The 17630-nt window shown below is 36.6% G+C and overlaps 1 protein-coding gene across 1 annotated transcript; it reads left to right on the top strand.

Moving 5' to 3' along the window:
* The first annotated feature begins 116 nt into the window (after positions 1-116).
* map4k6 (mitogen-activated protein kinase kinase kinase kinase 6) lies at positions 117-17216 on the top strand. The gene is made up of 33 exons (XM_056730637.1): positions 117-233; positions 1287-1465; positions 3009-3066; positions 3814-3904; positions 4003-4067; positions 4437-4492; positions 4687-4734; positions 4902-4944; positions 5048-5120; positions 5457-5588; positions 6122-6184; positions 6273-6354; positions 6472-6582; positions 7949-8024; positions 8950-9008; positions 9507-9553; positions 10211-10249; positions 10408-10441; positions 10528-10813; positions 11775-11881; positions 12264-12305; positions 12860-12944; positions 13065-13144; positions 13219-13279; positions 13353-13476; positions 13640-13698; positions 13774-13877; positions 13976-14150; positions 15713-15781; positions 16051-16137; positions 16214-16284; positions 16362-16417; positions 16497-17216. The coding sequence occupies exons 2-33, from the start codon at positions 1373-1375 to the stop codon at positions 16582-16584; spliced, it is 2664 nt and encodes an 887-aa protein (XP_056586615.1). The 5' UTR covers positions 117-233; positions 1287-1372; the 3' UTR covers positions 16585-17216.
* The last annotated feature ends 414 nt before the right edge of the window (positions 17217-17630 follow it).

Consider the following 17630-nt stretch of genomic DNA (forward strand, 5'->3'; position numbering starts at 1 on the left):
CTCGTTTCCGTCAATGCCAGTAACTTTGTAACAGCGCCATCTATTTAAAATATATTAAACAGTTGCATCGATTCGTATGTTGATATGTTTCTAGTCTTTAAAAATATAAAATATATAATAACATGTGATGTCTAAAAATAATTTACCTGGCGTGGTAACTAAGGAGGCCAGTTGTTGGAGATTTGGGAGACGAATGTTGTCCCGTTCGGGTCTAAAAGTGGATTCTAGTTGCAGTAACGTGTTATTTTGTCGTTGATGTGACAAATGTTTTGTTCAAAAGTCTTGACGGCTAGCAGACCAGTTCAGCACCTTTTTTACATTTTGTTGTAACTGAAGTAGGATTTATCCAGATTCTCTGAATCGTTTGATGTTATTTTGTGCTTAACTGAATTTTGTGCAAAATAATGAGGTACAAAGTATTCGCAATTTTGTGTTGTGTTTGTTCCACAAACTGTAGACAATGAATCTTTAACATATTATATTGATAACCAATCATGTTGACCTGCACTTATTCCAACTAGTTTTTTGGTTTAGGCCTTTTGTTGCCCCGAAACTTTTATGAGGCTCACACACTTCAGAAGCGCACGCACAGGCCTTTAGGTGGCGCTCGAACACTACACATTTTTCAGATAACAAACGATTATTATTCAAACATTTTGTTTACATATTATTTAAATAAAAGCACAGTTTTTAGTATGTATTGTAAATGTAACACTGGTGCAAAAGTTCACCTTCATGTTACATAGTAAAATGCAGAATCAATATTAGGATTGTTAAGATCTACATGTCTTAGTCAGGAAACAAGATAACAAATGCACTGAAGAAAAGCATTTGGTAAAATGACCAGAGAAATTCAACTTTCAAATGCTTTTTCTAATGCTAAAATCGTTTATTATTTTTTTCGTTGGAATTATTTATTAGTTTTTTTATATTTGTATACTTGTCTATTCACAAACTTTCAAATGTATAAAGATTCCTTATTTTCGATAAAAAAAACAACGTGTATCTCTATGGATTTATTAAATAAGATTCCTGATGTGCCAATATAGCACGAGATCAAACCTGCAGCCAGCCAGAGAAAATCACGATTCTACATCATAAAGTGTCTTTTAATCGGTCCTAATTCTTGCCTTGGTTGTAATAATCCAAAAGCGCACGACGTCATACGTCGCGTTGCGCATCTAACGTTACTCAAGTAAAATAAAACTCCTTATGCATTGTGTTGTGTCCCGTTACTCTTTCATAAAGCTTCCTGAGTGAACGCCCTCTGTGTGTTTTCGCTGTAGTGTTGAGTGTAGTGCACTTGTTTGGCGGATGTTGAGGAAGTGGTGAGTTTGTCGTACCGTGAGAAAGCGATCAATGCCGCGCCGATATGGACGCGATCGGCGTGTCGCACACGGATCCGCTCGAGGACTATGAGCTGATACATCGCATAGGGAGCGGGACTTACGGCGATGTGTTTAAGGTAAGATAACAGGACGCGTTTGTCTGTGCCAACGATGTAATTCATCTTAAATTTAATTGTACACTTTCATAATTTTTATAATAGACATGATCTTGATTCTTAGACTTGCTCCTTTGCTGTCTTCCTTGAGCAAAACTAAACATGTTTTATTAAAGTAATGGTGTACTAACAATGTTTCCTTTGTCAGATTTGTATTAACATAGTTTTACTACAAATACCATGGTGGTTACTATAGTGAGACCATGGTAGGCTTTTGGTTATGATTTGATACACAGAAAAAAAAACCACGGTTACTCCAGTTAACCATCATTTTGGTAACTCGGCTTTAAAGTGCACAAAATATTTGTTATGCACAATATACCCAGAATGGAATTGGTGTGTGTGGGTATCAACTGGTCTGACACCTCATTGACTTTGATGTTCAGTAGTACCCATGCATACACTTGAAATTACATGCATGCAGGTTTACCTTCTCTTTGTGAACACTTTATGTGTTTGTGAAACAAAGCAGTGTAGAAACTGTGCCGTTTTTGTGCATTTAAGGACGCAAATAATAAAATGTCTGGTTTGCATTTGGTTGCAGCATTTCTGTCATTCCGAAATATTCATGCAGTGACCTTGTGCCCTGCTAGGGTGGATTGGCCGTTTATATCACTCGGCCTGAGCAAACATGAATCATTGGCCTCGATAACAGAGATAGACACATTGCAGGATGTGTTACGGTACTGCAGGAAAGAAAACAGGAAATGAGCGCTGCCACTTGTTTCATCTCTACTTCACCTTTCCAGTGTCTATTGGGTGCTGGTTACCATGGTTACAAGCAGACAGCTTCATTTCTCTCGGTGGCATGCGTAGACCACACTGACACAGAATGTAGCTCGGAAAATTGTATGGTTAGGTTTTTGGTCGAAGATCGAACTCAGAGATTTTGAGCGGATCCGCTCTGTGTTGTTGTGTGGACTGGCGTCATGACATTACTTGGATGTGGATGAGACAATCACATTTCTATTATTACAGAAATAATATTGATTTTATTTCTTAATATGTGTATAATATTTTGACTTCACAATACACTAGAAATGCATTGATATAAAAACATGAGTCACGATATCGTTATCTGATTTTCACTATACGATCATCATTGTGATAGCAATGTAATAATCCTATTAATCAAATTACAAGTCTCTCTTTTTTCAAAATGTAGTGTAGAAGGGAGACAAAGAGAGAGAGTTTGTAACCATTGTGACTCTTTGTCAAATTTTGAACGGTAAAAATATAATCACGTGTTATATTAATACAGTGTTAATAATCATGGGTATTAACAGTACGGTTATAAGTGGAAACTTAAAAGTGATGTGAAAGGGAGTCGAGACATACTGAAAATACTCAATATCTCAATATTTTTAGAAAGAATTCTTTCAAAGGAACCAAAATAAACGTTGCCAACTGACGCAACATCTGTTGCAAACATTGATATGAACATGCATTGCTCCAATCTAACCATTGTGTTAGCTACGTATATTCACTTTGTTTGTCTTTTTAGACCCGAAGCATTAAGACGTCAGTCATTGCTGCTATCAAAGTGGTCAAACTGGACCCTGGTAAGACATAAACAGTATTGTTTTGATGTTTTTGCAAGATCTTTGTAGATATGTGTAAAATTGTCAACTGGCAATATGGTTTTTTTACGCATATCTAAAGAGCAGAAATGGACGATAGGTGTAACTAATGTAATAAAATGTTAACAAAGCAAAAAATGTCGCATTGTTATGTACCTTTCATAAATGAACATAAGAAGGAGATATTACTTGCACCCTCCACCACCATCAAAGTGTTATTTAAAGGTCCAGTGTGTAATTTATGGGGTGATCTATTAAAATGCTATTTAATATTCAGAGGCGTCTAAAGACCTTACATAAAGAAGCGTTATGTTTTAATTATGTTAGAATGAGCTATTTCTATCTACCTTTACATGGAATTCGCCATGTTGTTTCTACAGTAGCCCTAAATGAACAAACTGCTCTAAAGAACACGTTGCGTAAATACGTTATCTCCTTCGGCAAAGAAGCGAAAACGTGAGGACATTTTATTTCTGTGTCAGCCACCATAGTGCTTCGAAAGGAAGGGGAATAAGTGAGCCGTTGATTGCAATTTGCGACATCGCCACTAGATGCCGCTAAAATAAGTACACTGGACCTTTAAGAGACCCTGAATGTCATTCTTTTAAATGTTTGTTGCTGAATTATTTGCAACTGGGTCTGAATTTATTTCCTAATCCTAATAAATCCATGCTGGTTTTAATCCACGAACAAAGTGAACCCCGATTAACATCTCTTTTATTCTGTCAGGTGATGATATTTCAAGCATTCAACACGAAATAACCATGATGAAGGACTGCACTCACAAAAACATTGTCGCCTATTTCGGCAGCTACCTCAGGTCGGCTCTTTAAGAAACAAATACACAGGAAAATAAACAGTTTGTAGAATCTCAGACGGTATAATGAAGTGAAACTAACAAACCTCCATATTCCACAGAAATAACAAGTTATGGATCTGTATGGAATTCTGTGGAGGAGGGTCATTGCAGGACATTTACCACGGTACAGTACAGTACAAGATCTGTGTTTCACTGAGATGATTTGTTTGCCACTAATGCATGTAACTCTTATGTTCCTGAACATTATTAGGGCGGCAGCTGTTCTGATCATCGAATCAATAGTACTCAGTTAATTATTATTATTTTATTAATCATTTGATTTAATAACACATTTGTAAGATACACGTATCGTGTGATCCAACAAAGATAATTTATGGTTTCAAAACCAGGCCTTCCCACATATTGTTTTCATATTCCTCTAAGGGTCATGTGCACTTACAGTGTTTTCTGTAGAAAATGAGTATTGTCTGTAAGAGGATTAATGATAGTACGCTGTTCTGTTGGACTAAATGAGGTCATTGTTTTTCTGCAGTCACTGGCCCTCTGAAAGAAAGACAGATAGCTTATGTATGCAGAGAGACACTTCAGGTAAAGACACATTTACTAACAGTCTTTACTTCATTTTTTTGGGTTCACGGGCCAATAAAAAGGGAGTTTTGTTTGATCTTTATTCTGCTTTAAGTTGTTGTCTTTTCACATAGGCCTTTTATATTGGGTGAAACAGGAAGCAAAATAACCAAGGATTATGTTATGAAGCCTATTGATTGTTTGTTTGTTTACAGGGTCTGCATCATCTCCATCAGGCTGGAAAAATGCATAGAGACATAAAAGTAAATTTTATTTTAAGATATTACTGTCAGCATGAGATGTGTTTGATGAATTGTTATAATAATAGACTTCCTTTTCTCTTGAGCGATATGCACTTTGTGTGTGTGTTTGTGTGTGTGCGTGATGTAAGTGTGGATGTTCTCATTGTGTCATTCTCTGTTGCCCACAGGGTGCCAACATTCTTTTAACAGAGAGAGGAGATGTCAAACTAGGTCAGTCTGGGTTTACCCTGAACACGAGGTAAACACACACGTATATTAACTAATAGTCTTATTTTAAAATCATTTTTTGTCTTTTGTCTCCCCTCCGTCTCAGCGGATTTTGGAGTGGCGGCTGAGATCAACGCATCTGTTGCTAAGAGAAAGTCTTTCATCGGGACGCCGTACTGGTGAGTCACTTCAAACAGATGTGAGTGGGAGCTGTCACTCAAACACACAAACACTCATTTCCTTCAGTTAGTTAAAAGAGAGGAACCTGATTTCAAGGCATAGCTCACCACAACCACAACCCTCCAAAATAATTCTCTCTTCTAATTTGTTTCAATAACCTGTATAAATAAAACCCTATCATTATTTATTTATTTTAGGGTGCCTAGAATCTTTATCACTCACCTTTATGCTTTCCATTTACATTTGGTTGTTTTATTAGTGTATAATGTTTCTATAATATGATGTTTTGATATCTTGTAATGTAGTCTTGTTTATTCTCTATGGCTTTCTCTCAGGATGGCTCCAGAGGTCGCGGCGGTGGAAAGAAAAGGCGGTTATAACCAGCTTTGTGATATCTGGGCGGTGGGCATCACAGGCATTGAACTGGCAGAGCTGCAGCCACCGATGTTTGATCTCCATCCTATGAGGTGCATAAACACAGAGCCTTGTAGAGGTTTGGTTGGTTAGTGGTGATGTGGTGCATATTTATTATGTTGTTCATGTTGTAAAAATGCTGTTTAGCCTGCATGTGCTTTCCGGTAAAGCTGGCTGAACGAGGAAGTGTTTATAAGATGCCTTGTGAGGACATCAGCATGTATGAGAGTGTTAACTTGAGGTTGTATTCAACTAAAAACTGAAGCGCAACAACTGTGTAGTTGTTTATCAAAGCTTCTCGAGCAAAGTGTAAACTGACTGCACCACTTCTTCAACAAGTACATTTACGTATGCCAAATTCTAAAATCACGTCTATGCTTACAACAGGTATTTTTAGTCTTTTCAACAGTGTTTCCCAAAACGTACACACTCATATAAAACTAATTATACTGTAATACTAGTTTATGATATAGATACAATATTCAATATTTTACTGTGGGTTTGTGATGTTATATTTGACAAAACAATATGAAATGTAGAGAACAAGTAAGCGTGTTTCAGCTTTGCAGTTTTTCATTTCTTTTAGAGCTCTGATGTTGATGTCCAAGAGCAGTTTTCAGCCTCCTAAACTAAAGGACAAGAGCAGATGGTGACAATTTTGCTTATGTATTTTTTGCACTAAATGCAAATCTTATTTATTCAGCAAAATTATTAAGAGAACTTTTTTGCTATACTAGGTCCACTGAATTCCACAATTTCCTCAAAATGGCGCTGACAAAGAACCCTCGCAAAAGACCAACAGCAGAAAAACTCTTACAGGTGCATGTCTGAAAAGACTTATTCTTACCTCTGTGATGTATGATGTGATGCTTTATCTTTTTTAGGACTTATCAATACTAGTTATTGGCTTAATGGACTTATTTCTTGTCTTTTCAGCATGCTTTTGTAACACCGCTGCTCACCCGTAACCTGGCCATAGAGCTGCTGGACACAGTCAATAATCCAGATCTGCAGCAGACACACACTATGGACGAGAGCGACCTGGAGGTGAATGGATGACAAACATGATTTTAGTAGATTTCTTTAAAGATATAGTTTACGCCAAAATATTTATTCTTATCATTTACTCACCCACATGCCTCTCCAAAGTCCAAAGACTTTCTTTAGCAGAACATACAGTAAATTATGATACTTAAAAGGATACTTCACCCAAAAATAAATATTCTGTCATCATTTATTCACCTTCGAGTTGTTCCAAATCTGTATAAATTAATTTGTTCTGATGAACACATAGAAAGATATTTGGGCAAATGCCCAAACAGAGATTGCCCTACTACTATAGTGGTAATAGAGATTGACTTCTATAGTGGGAAAAATGGAAACACTTTACATTAATGTACACTTTATGAAGCATTTATAAATGTGTTCATTAATGATTAATAAATAACTTACAAATGCATAATAAGAAAGCAGTTAGAACTGCATGCATAAAAAGGGGATCTTACGAAATACCTGTCAGATAATGAGCAGGTATAAGATAAACAACATAACATCTTACAGTGTCCAGTCTCTGACAGCCTGTATTGCAAACAACATTAAGATAATGAATCAATGAATCTGCTTTGGAGTCAAATAAATAATGAATAAATAAATTTTTTAAGCTTTTATACCATGTTGAAAATGGCTCACTATTTGGCAGGTATTACGTTAGAATCCCTCTTTTTATTCATGAAGTTATAAGTTATTTGTAAATGACTTCTTCATCATCAATGAACACATTTATAAATGGTACCTCAATGTTAAGTGTTACTTAGTTCTGTTGAGTTATGAACGAAGAGTTCTGGTGCACTTTTGACTCATTGTTTTTGTTCCTACTATGGAAGTCAATGGGGGGAATCTCTCTTTTTCTTCCAAATATCTTTTTGTTTATCACAAGCTGTTCATTTTCGGATGATTTATTCCAGGAAAACATTTTCATTGTATACTGGAAAAGGTTGTTTGCTTCCGGACACTTAGGATTTTTTATGTTTAAATACTAACCATATATAATGTATAAACAAACAAATCCCTTCTACATAATTTTTTTAAACGTGATAAATAGTCCTTAGTTGTTCGCTATTTTGTTTTGTTTTCTGTGCACCTATTCATGAAGGCTGTACACCATTATTTACATCATTTCTTTCCATGCCGGTCGGTTGTGATTTGATCTGTCAGGTTGTCAAGTATATTTCCGAGATGGTCTCTTCCATTCTTAATTGTCATTGTTTGGGAAGAATGAGCTTTTATGGGCCAGATGCTATGATGGTTTAGTTAGTCTAAATGAATCAAAGTTGGATATGACTTTGTACATTAGTGTTTGTGTAATCAAAGGCTGTTTTGTGATTCTGCTGTCTGTCTTTGTGTGTGTTTACAGACATGCAGTATGCTTCCTGATAAGATTCATTCCCTAGTAAAACATCCTGCTCAGAGAACCCTGTCTGAAGAACAATGTGAGTCCTGTTCAGATTATATACAGTCATGCAAAGGACTAGGGATCACAAACCCTGTTAAACATTAACATCAGCCACTAGGTGTTGATGATGTGTAAATATGGGCGGTTATGTGTTGACTTACCTTTTTTATGCCAGATAGTTACAAATTGTATCTATCTGCATCAATCTGTATCTTTTGCCTCTGTATTATCATCTCTGTTTCATATATGAAAGGTTATTTACATCCTTGGCCTTCACTTGGGTTAAAGGTAGATGATGTCTAATTGAGTTTCCTACTAAATTGTACCTAGAGATGAAAATAAAAATGATCATTACAAATTTACAGATGGTAACTGGGGTAGGAGCCTAACATGCCAATCTTACATAAGATCAAAGAATTGTAGCAGTACTGTAAAGTAATGACAGTCACTCATCTCATCTGAAGACCGTGACATTAGTGAGTGAGAAGCGATTGTTGTGACTTGGTGGATTACAGCATGGTCACAAGCCAAGGGTAGCTGGACAAGAGCTGCTATTGTATTTGAGTGCCCACACAGGGCTCGACATTCAGCATCGTCATGTGCTTAAGTCCTTTAGACAAGAAAATTGACCATTCGCTTGTCCATGTGAAAAGTTTGTCCAGAAAGAAAGAGGGATATTTAACAATTGTGCTGTAAATATAATTGATTGATAAAAAACATTCTATCAACTCATTGCACTTTAATGTGTAAAGTTTGTTAAAGTAAAGAAATCAGGTGATCTTAAAGCCATGTGTTTATTTAGGTGTGTTTAAAATATTATGCAGATAACACCACAGAAAGTAGAGCGTCACACTTTAAACCAAACAGTTGTTCATGAAAGAGGAAGTGAGATGCACGTAAAAACAATGAGTTTGTTTTGGCTCGAGAGTTGTCGAATGTTGCTTCTCTTCTCTCTCTTGCAGTTGATCATGTAAAGTTTGGACCCCCCATGAGAAAAGTGACAGATCCCTGTCCTGATCTGGTGAGAATGAATGTTTGAATTAACCACACGCACATTAAAAATAGCAGTTTGATGTATCATAAATCTAGTGCTTGCACATTTGATTGATTCATCTGTCAAACACATTTGATTGAATATCCTGGTTGCACATGAGACATGGGTTTACTGAATGCTTGTAGTTCACTCTTCAGAGTTTACTCTCCAGTAAAGCTAAAATTCTCCAGTCGCTATTCATTGTAAATGCATGAAAACGACTGACTGGCACAATCTTCAGAATAACAAAAAAAAATTATGAAAGAAAGAAAGTTATACAGTTTGAGACATTTCCCAATATATATTTTTTGTTCCTCTGAAGAAGGAGTTGTATACATGTTTTGAACAAAATGAGGGTTAATAAATGATGTCAGACTGTTTATTTTGGGGTGAACTATCCCTTTCAGGCTTCAATCAGTCATGTAAGAAAATGTACCTCACCTCACATAATCACACACATTTTAAACAGTATTTGATCTGCTTTAGGGTGTGTGTGATGACTGGAGCTCTATTAGTGGGGACAAGGACTCACCGTGAGTTATAATTTATTTCTGTATTCTTTTCTGTATATTCCATATTCTATTCCATTCCCTATTCTATTTATTCCATTCTATTCCATGTATTCCCCATTCTGTTCTATTTATTCTATTGCATTATATTATATTCCCCATTCTATTAGATTCCATATTTTCCCCATTCTATTCTATTCCATCCTAGTCTATTCCCCATTCTGTTCTATTTATTCTATTGCATTATATTATATTCCCCATTCTATTATATTCCATATTTTCCCCATTCTATTCTCTTCCATCCTAGTCTATTCCCCATTCTATTCTATTCCATATATTCCCCATTCTATTTACTTTATTCTATTCCATTCTATTATATTCCCCATTTTATTCTCTCCATGTATTCCCCATTCTATTCTATTGTTGACAGACATTAGTAAAAATTGAGTCAAATTTGCTAAAACACGCAACATATTCAAATTAGAGATTTGATTGACCATGTGGCATACTCCATTCACTTAAGATAGCTTGTGTCAATTTCCATACCATAATGTACAAAAAAAATGTAATTCTACATTTGACTTGAAAGGAAAAGCAAGGCAAAATTATATTAGCAAAATACAATTTTAGATTCAGGTTCATTAAGATTCTGATGTTTGTGTTTTTTTTATATTTTTGCAGGAGTCTGTTAGAGTGTGTAGAGGAGGCTTTGATGGAGAGGTGAAATAACTTTAATAGCATATTTCTTAACATAGACTATGGAAATTCGTTAAACAAGATAAAAATTTAACTATAAAAAGGTCCTAATATTTTGTAATCTTCTAACATACAGGACCATTCGTGAAGTTGTGTCTTACGTTTGGTTTCCTCTGTTGTAGGAGTTTGACTATAAAACGGGGCTCATCAACTGAGGTGAGGAACAACTCAATACAAAAGCTGGAGCAAAAACAAGTCTGTGTTTTATGGAATAACATGAATCTTGTATGTTAAATCCACAGCACTCGCCGGATGATGAGGATAAATATGGCACTGTGAAGAGGGTGGTCTCAACATCCCACTGCCCCCCTAACCAAGAAGGAAATGCTCACTCGCCTCACATCGGCTCCACCCCTCTAAAAGACTCCGCCTCTGACACTAACTTCGCCCTACTCAGTGACTCATCTTTGATGATTGGTTCAACAGTTTCCGACATGTCCATCCTGACAAACTCATCCCTTTTCACAGACTCCGCTTTTCTCAGTAATTCCACCAGTTTGGGGTCTCTCTGCTCAACACCAACTGAAGGTCAGATCAGCATGCCACAAATTTAATACAAATGCCTCAGTTTTTCAAATCTTCAAATATACATACATTTTTTAGTACATTTGCAGTGCATTACGAACCCCTTAAGTCTGACTTTGAAAATGCACTTGATCAAATTATCATGTGGACCTGCAGAATATTCTGATGAAAACAAGGCCTTTACTTGACGTCTGAATAATTGTAATATGGCCAAAAATATTCTCATGCATGAAAACATGGTCCTTCATTAGTCTTGCATTCAGTCACTCACTTACTAATTCATATTCGCATCATTAAAGGCCAATCATTAAATCAGAACATCATGTCAGTGTGCACCGGCCTATTACTACATGACTTCACTTACATATGAGCCCAAAAATGTCAATCAAAATTACAGCATTGTACTTTTAGAAAATGAATGTCATATTTGTCAGATGAAGAAATTAGTCAACATTTTACATAATACATGTAGTTATTTGCATACTTATGACAAACTAACCCGCCTGCTTTGGTATTCAATTAGTGCCGCTTTTTAAAGGAATACTCCTACCAAAAATGAATATCCTGTCATCATTTACTGGACCTGTATACATTTCTTTAATCTGATGAACACAGAGAAAGATATTTTGATGAATTACAGCAACTGACACTTCTGGGATGTCATTAACTACCAAATAGGAAATATTATTATAATTTTTTTTGTTCAAAACGATTAAGAAAAACAAACAGTCCTTGGGCACTTTTGACTACCATTACCTTTTTTCCTACTGTGGTAGTGATAAAAAATGATAAATATTTAAATTTTTGAGTAAACTTTTTCTTTCAAGATAAACAACAATTGCATGTATGGACAGCAGATAAACCACAACAGCAGATGTGGTACATTAACCATGAAATGTAATGTAGCTATTGAGGTTTCACTGTATGTTTATAAGTAATTAATAATGCATCTGTGATGCTTCAGAGAGCTCCGTCGCTCCAGATCCCGGAGGAAACAGAAACAATTTCCCTGCGCTTGAGCGTCCGCTCTCACCGGAATGGAGCACCCTCAGGAGAAAAACAGAGGACGCGGTGAGTGGGGACTTATAACAAAAGTAAAGCCGCCAATTAACAAGTCAATTTAATGTCATTAATAATGACGGTAGATTTCATTGATTTCTATAATCATTGTACGTATCATACATTATGTGAAAATATAACATGGATATCTTTAGACAAAGAAATAATACTTGAAATGTTTGATGTTTGTTATCTCCTAGATTATGAGACTTTAGCCTGGATTTCACAGGCAGGGTCACATATTGATATGTGCAATAAATTGTGTTTAATATATATGTATAATAAACATTTTATGTAATTTAATTTTTAATCAGTCGACCGGCCTTTGATTCATCTTTTCCTTTTGTATGTCTTATCTTCTGTTTAAAGTAGATTAAACTGTTTTTAATTCCAGAAATCTGTTGTCCATGGACTGCCACCTACACCCCAAGTGCATGTGAGTGCCTAATACAAGTCTTAATTCAATAGTGAATGATTTCTTTCTTAACACTGGGTTCACACTAAGCGCGAACTAAGCGCTTTATGCGAGTAAATTACATATAAAGTCAATGCAAAGACGTGAACTCGCAGCAGGCGGTGCGAATTACGCAAATTCTCATCTTCCACGAAGGTTGAAAATATTTGTAAGATTGCGTCACTCACGCAAAAATAACAAACGTTCCCGCGAGTAATAAAAAGCGCATTGTTCCCTTTTGGTGTGAACGCAGCATAACACTGGTTGGGTTCACACCAAACACGAATTAAGTTTTGCGAGAGTAAATTACATTAAATTACTGTAAATGCAAAGACGCCTATAGACTCAAACTTGGCCAGGTGCTGCCACGAACTCACGTTGAAAATATTTGTCTTCAGCGATGGTTGAAAATATTTTTCAGATCGCGTTACTCACGTGAAAATGACAAACTTTTCCCGAGAGTAATAAAAAGCGTGGAAGGCGCTGTTCGCGTTTAGTGAAACCCAGCATAACACCCATTATTCCATGCATTCAAGATGGGAGCTTGCTTCTCCAAAGTGTTCAATGGCTGTCCTTTAAAGAATCACTGTGCTGTTACATGGGTCCTACCGAAGACTAGAGGTAAAGTTAACCGCTTTTCAAACCATCATTACCACGTTTACCCTAAATCTTTCTCACATCAACTCAAGTAGTGCATACACCACATACGTCTATCCAAGTTTTGCTTCTCACACCCTACAGATCAATACCTTATGCTGGGTGCTGAGGAGGGTATATACACCCTCAACCTTAATGAACTTCATGAAGACACCATAGAGAAGGTACACAACACTTCACCTTCGATTCGATTTCCCACAGCACACGACCCATATTTTAGATTATTTTTCTTTTGCAGTTGCTTCCTCAGAGATGCACTTGGTTGTATGCGATGAACAACGTCCTCATGACCATCTCAGGTATGTCAACACCGATATTTAACAATAATATACGAACAACGCGCAAATCTTCATTTATTGGTGATGTGCGCAGGGAAGTCATCGCAGTTGACATCTCACAGTCTGCCGGCACTATTCGAGCATCGCACGAACATGCAGCGTCGGCAGGGCCATCTCGCCATCAACGCCCATCGCCTGAGCACAAGGATCAACTCGAGGTTTGAAGCATTTAAAATATGCAAGGGTTTGGCTAACACTTTGTGCCTGAGGTTGGCGTTGCAAATACGTAACGAGATCTTGCGATTGTGTGGCTTAAACACACCCTTGAAGTCAATGGGGGGAAATTTTTGCAATATACCCATAATTCTCATCTTTCTTAAGAAAATATGCTGTGTCGGTGAAGATCCCAGACACCAAGGGCTGCAGAAGATGCAGTGTAGGTGAGGACCAATGACAGTTTTCATCTTATAAATCACTTTTTGTGCACTCGGTGACGTTAGTCTTTCTGTTTTTAGTGCGAAACCCGTACACTGACAGCGTTTTTCTGTGCGCCGCTGTTCCCACTGGTTTGATTCTTCTCCTGTGGTACGAGCCTCTGGAGAAGTTCATGCAGCTCAAGGTGAGAAATGAGAGATAAATGATATTAAAATAAATTAATATAATCTAAAAAATATCTGCGCTGTTGTGTAACTTCACCCCTCTCTTATTTTCTCTCAGCACATTGCTCTGAGTCTGCCAGAGTCTCTGCCCATCTTTGAGCTGTTTGTACAGGAAACTGAGGAACTGCCACAGGTCTGTGTGGGTGTGTGGACCCCACCCGACAAAAGAGACACCAGCGGAAAGATACACTTCGATATCATGCATCTAGATGACACGCCGTACAATCTGCCAGGTGTTATTAATGTGGTTTAAACAACACTTATATTTTACAGTTAATATTTACAAGCAATAGCCCCTTCATGTTGTCATACATAAAATGAAGTGTTTCACATTGAACTTGTTGCTTTTGCTTGTGAGTTATAAACAGCCGCGGAAAAAATTAAAGGTTCAGTTTGTAACAATTTTGCAGTTAAATATCCCAAAAGCACTAAGCTAGTGTTATATATTTTGTACAGCTCAGTACTTACAATATCTCAAATGTTTCAAACTACTTGTAAATCGTGAGAAAGTCGGCATTCTAAACAGTGACATGGGGTTGTGCAGTCACCTGTCAATGACGTCATATTCGCGTTCCCATTTGTTACCGTCTTTACTGATGTAGTCCAGCAAGCCACTAACTTGTTTGGAGCAGTCACTTATTTATGGATCAACAATTATAAAACTTGACCTCATGTACTATCATGATTTCTTTTTCCTGTCTGATTGATGGCCATCAGCGGTGGAGTTGAAGACCACAGATCCCATCATTCCACGCCTCTTCACAGCCTCATCAAGCTACAGCATTGTTGTTGTTTTGATTGTGCAAACTGCACCTTTAAGAAACCATTTCAAAATCAGTTTTTCTGATTTTAAAATGTGCTACTTATATGTATGTGTTTGGATAAAATTATACAATACCGGTATCGGTATCGGGCCAGATACTAAGATCATGTACTCGTACTCGTAAAAATGCACCGATTCCAAAGACCGATAACTCGTTTGACAGAAAGTACAGAAATTTGTTTTGAAATTTTCTTTGAAAGTTTGTGAAAAGCACATAATATTTTTAAGTATTTTTTCATTATGTTTTTGAGGTGGTTTAAATATCGGTACTTGAACTTGGTCCTTTAAAAATTGGTATCTGTGCATCCCTGCTATGCACTAAAAATATTGTGATGTTCATTCGCGCTTCGGCCCATGTTGAGATGCGGCCCACCGGGAGAAGTCCCCGTAGGCCAGATGGCCAGTCCGCCCCGCCATGGATTCACACTTTCACCGGAAACGGTAGACCATCTGGGTACTTGAGAATACTCTTTTCAGCATACTATGATTTGGGACATACTAATTATATCTTCAAATACTATTTAGAACGGATAGATCAAATCGGGACGCAGCAATTGTTGTTATTTGCATTTATTTGCATAAGTGAAACCTAGTGAAACAGGTCAAAATAACAGAAAAGACGCTCTGTACAGATCTCAAGTGCTGCAAAAGAACAAGTTCATATTCACTTTTAAGCAATACAAAAGTCCGATTTCAAAGTATATTTAGGAAAAGTTTGAAAAGTTTTAAGACAGTTTTCATGTGTCTTGTCATGCTGACAGTCTTTCACAATGCTGTTAGATGACTTTATGTCACTCCTGAGGCTTGATTTGATTTAAATTCAACAGACACTGGACTGACCACAGCACATCTAGAAATGCTGATTCAGTGAAAATTTTGAATGCTCTCTTAATTTTTTAATTATGAAGGATCTTTCAAGTGAGCTACATGATGCTTTTTTGTTGAACTGACTGAAATTTTGTGGTTTCACAGATGGAGAGTCTCTGGAGGTCAAGCAAGTTATACAACTGGACCGGGACACTGTTCTTATCGCTCTGGAGAGTAAGACGTTTTTAAATGCATGTTTTTGTATAAAAGATTGGAAGCCCTTTGCACCCGTGGTCACACTAGACTTTCAGATGGCAACACTCTATATCTAAAATCTAAGTTATTGCAGTTTAATCCATGATATCTTGTCTACAATTTTATTATAATGTTCAAAACCTGCTTTACTTTTTCATTTTTAAATAAAAGTATTTTCCATAATAGAGTGTCACAGAAAGTACTAGAGCTTTGAATGAAACTACAAACATCCTTATTTTCTGTTTCAGACACAGTGAAGGTTGTGAATCTGCAGGGATGTCCGAGCGATCAGAGGACTTCTGAAATGACTTTTGATTTTTCTATTCAGACACTCGGTAAGCCATTTTGTGTTTTGTCTTTCAGGAATAAGACCTCTGGTGTTTCAAAACCAGCAATCTATTTTTTTTATAGTGTGCTTACAGGACAGTGTTCTTGCCTTCTGGAAACACGGTCTGAAAGGAAGAAGTCTACAAATGAATGAGGTAATCCTACCGTCTGAAAGAATAAATACTGTATTTACGAAGAAAGAAAATATGAAATATTTCGCTGTTTATCGCAGGTTACTCAGGAGATTACAGACAGAAGTCGAGTTTTTCAAGTTTTGGGAACGAACAGGTGCCATAGTTTTAAATTCCATTTCATTACTGATTGTACATACTTATATGTTAACTTTATTCAAATAATTGTTGTCCAGGGATATAATCTTGCAAAGTACCCCAACGGGTGATCCATCTGCCGTGAGCAATCTGTACATCCTCACAGGGCATGAAAGCAGCTACTGATGCGACTGAGATGCTTTGACTGTTCAGCCACAGCTGGAAACACTACAAAGGTCGATATCCTTCCTTTGACCACTAAAAGGGGAGAGCCACCAGGCTTGATAAACTCAGATCACAGAGGAAGATCAAGAGCCGTCCAACCATTTAAAGGACAGAAAGCAGAAATGGTCATGTGGACCAGAGCTTATCTGGAGACTGAGAGGCTGAGAGAGGGAAAGTGGCCTAGAGACCTACAAGGAGAGACACACTATTTGTTTGATTAATGAATTCGTGGAGCGGCTTTGTTTCTTTTCTGAGGAAATCTCAAGTTCACTCTTGACTTTGTTTGGGTACTGTGAATCATCTTGTGCTGAACAGTAAATATTCACTGTAAAATAAAATTGCTCCCTTAAATGTTTAACTGTAATTAAATTGGCTGTATATAATTTTTAAACTGACTATTTTAAATTTTGACTAGTAATTTAAATCTTGAGTTGAACTGCTGTAACTTATAAAAAGTTAAAAACTTGATCACATCATTTTAACAGTGTTGACCGGACTAATCTATGAGGAGATTTGAGATTGAATTCTGTAAAACCCACAAGAACCTTACTTTAAAGTTAAAGGAAATAAATAAATGTGAATTTCTGAAAACAGCTTTGTTTCTTGTTGTATTACAGTGCTTTTGATTAAAAAAAACTTTTAGCCATGTACAATATATTAATAATCAATAATTATCTGCTAGAAAAAGTTTATTTTTAACAATTACTTACCGACCGCCTCGAAGAAATAAACACACCTAGTTCATCACAATAACGATGGGCATATTGTAGAAAGCCAAGGTTTCGTACAAATACGATATATTTCATGTTTAGTCTTTAAAATAAAATAAATAAATGCCACTTGATTTCTTTTTATATCTAAAATAAAGATTTGTGTCCAAAGATCCACAGTGTATACAATTAAATATTTGGCCACTTTTTAATCTCAAACATATTTCCCAAAGGTTATCACTCATAGAAAAGAGTTGACAACACAAATAAAGATCTTTTGACACCTTTCTCATGTGA

Source organism: Triplophysa dalaica, chromosome 19 (genome assembly GCF_015846415.1).
Source record: "Triplophysa dalaica isolate WHDGS20190420 chromosome 19, ASM1584641v1, whole genome shotgun sequence".
Classification (NCBI taxonomy): Eukaryota; Metazoa; Chordata; class Actinopteri; order Cypriniformes; family Nemacheilidae; genus Triplophysa; species Triplophysa dalaica.

What these genes read in the sequence shown, in the direction of transcription:
- map4k6 (XM_056730637.1), top strand. Translation starts at nt 1,373, where the DNA reads ATGGACGCGATCGGCGTGTCGCACACGGATCCGCTCGAGGACTATGAG. An exon ending in AACGGGGCTCATCAACTGAG is followed by an intron (nt 10,442 to 10,527) that starts GTGAGGAACAAC and finishes TTAAATCCACAG; the next exon opens with CACTCGCCGGATGATGAGGA. An exon ending in CACGCCGTACAATCTGCCAG is followed by an intron (nt 14,151 to 15,712) that starts GTGTTATTAATG and finishes GTGGTTTCACAG; the next exon opens with ATGGAGAGTCTCTGGAGGTC.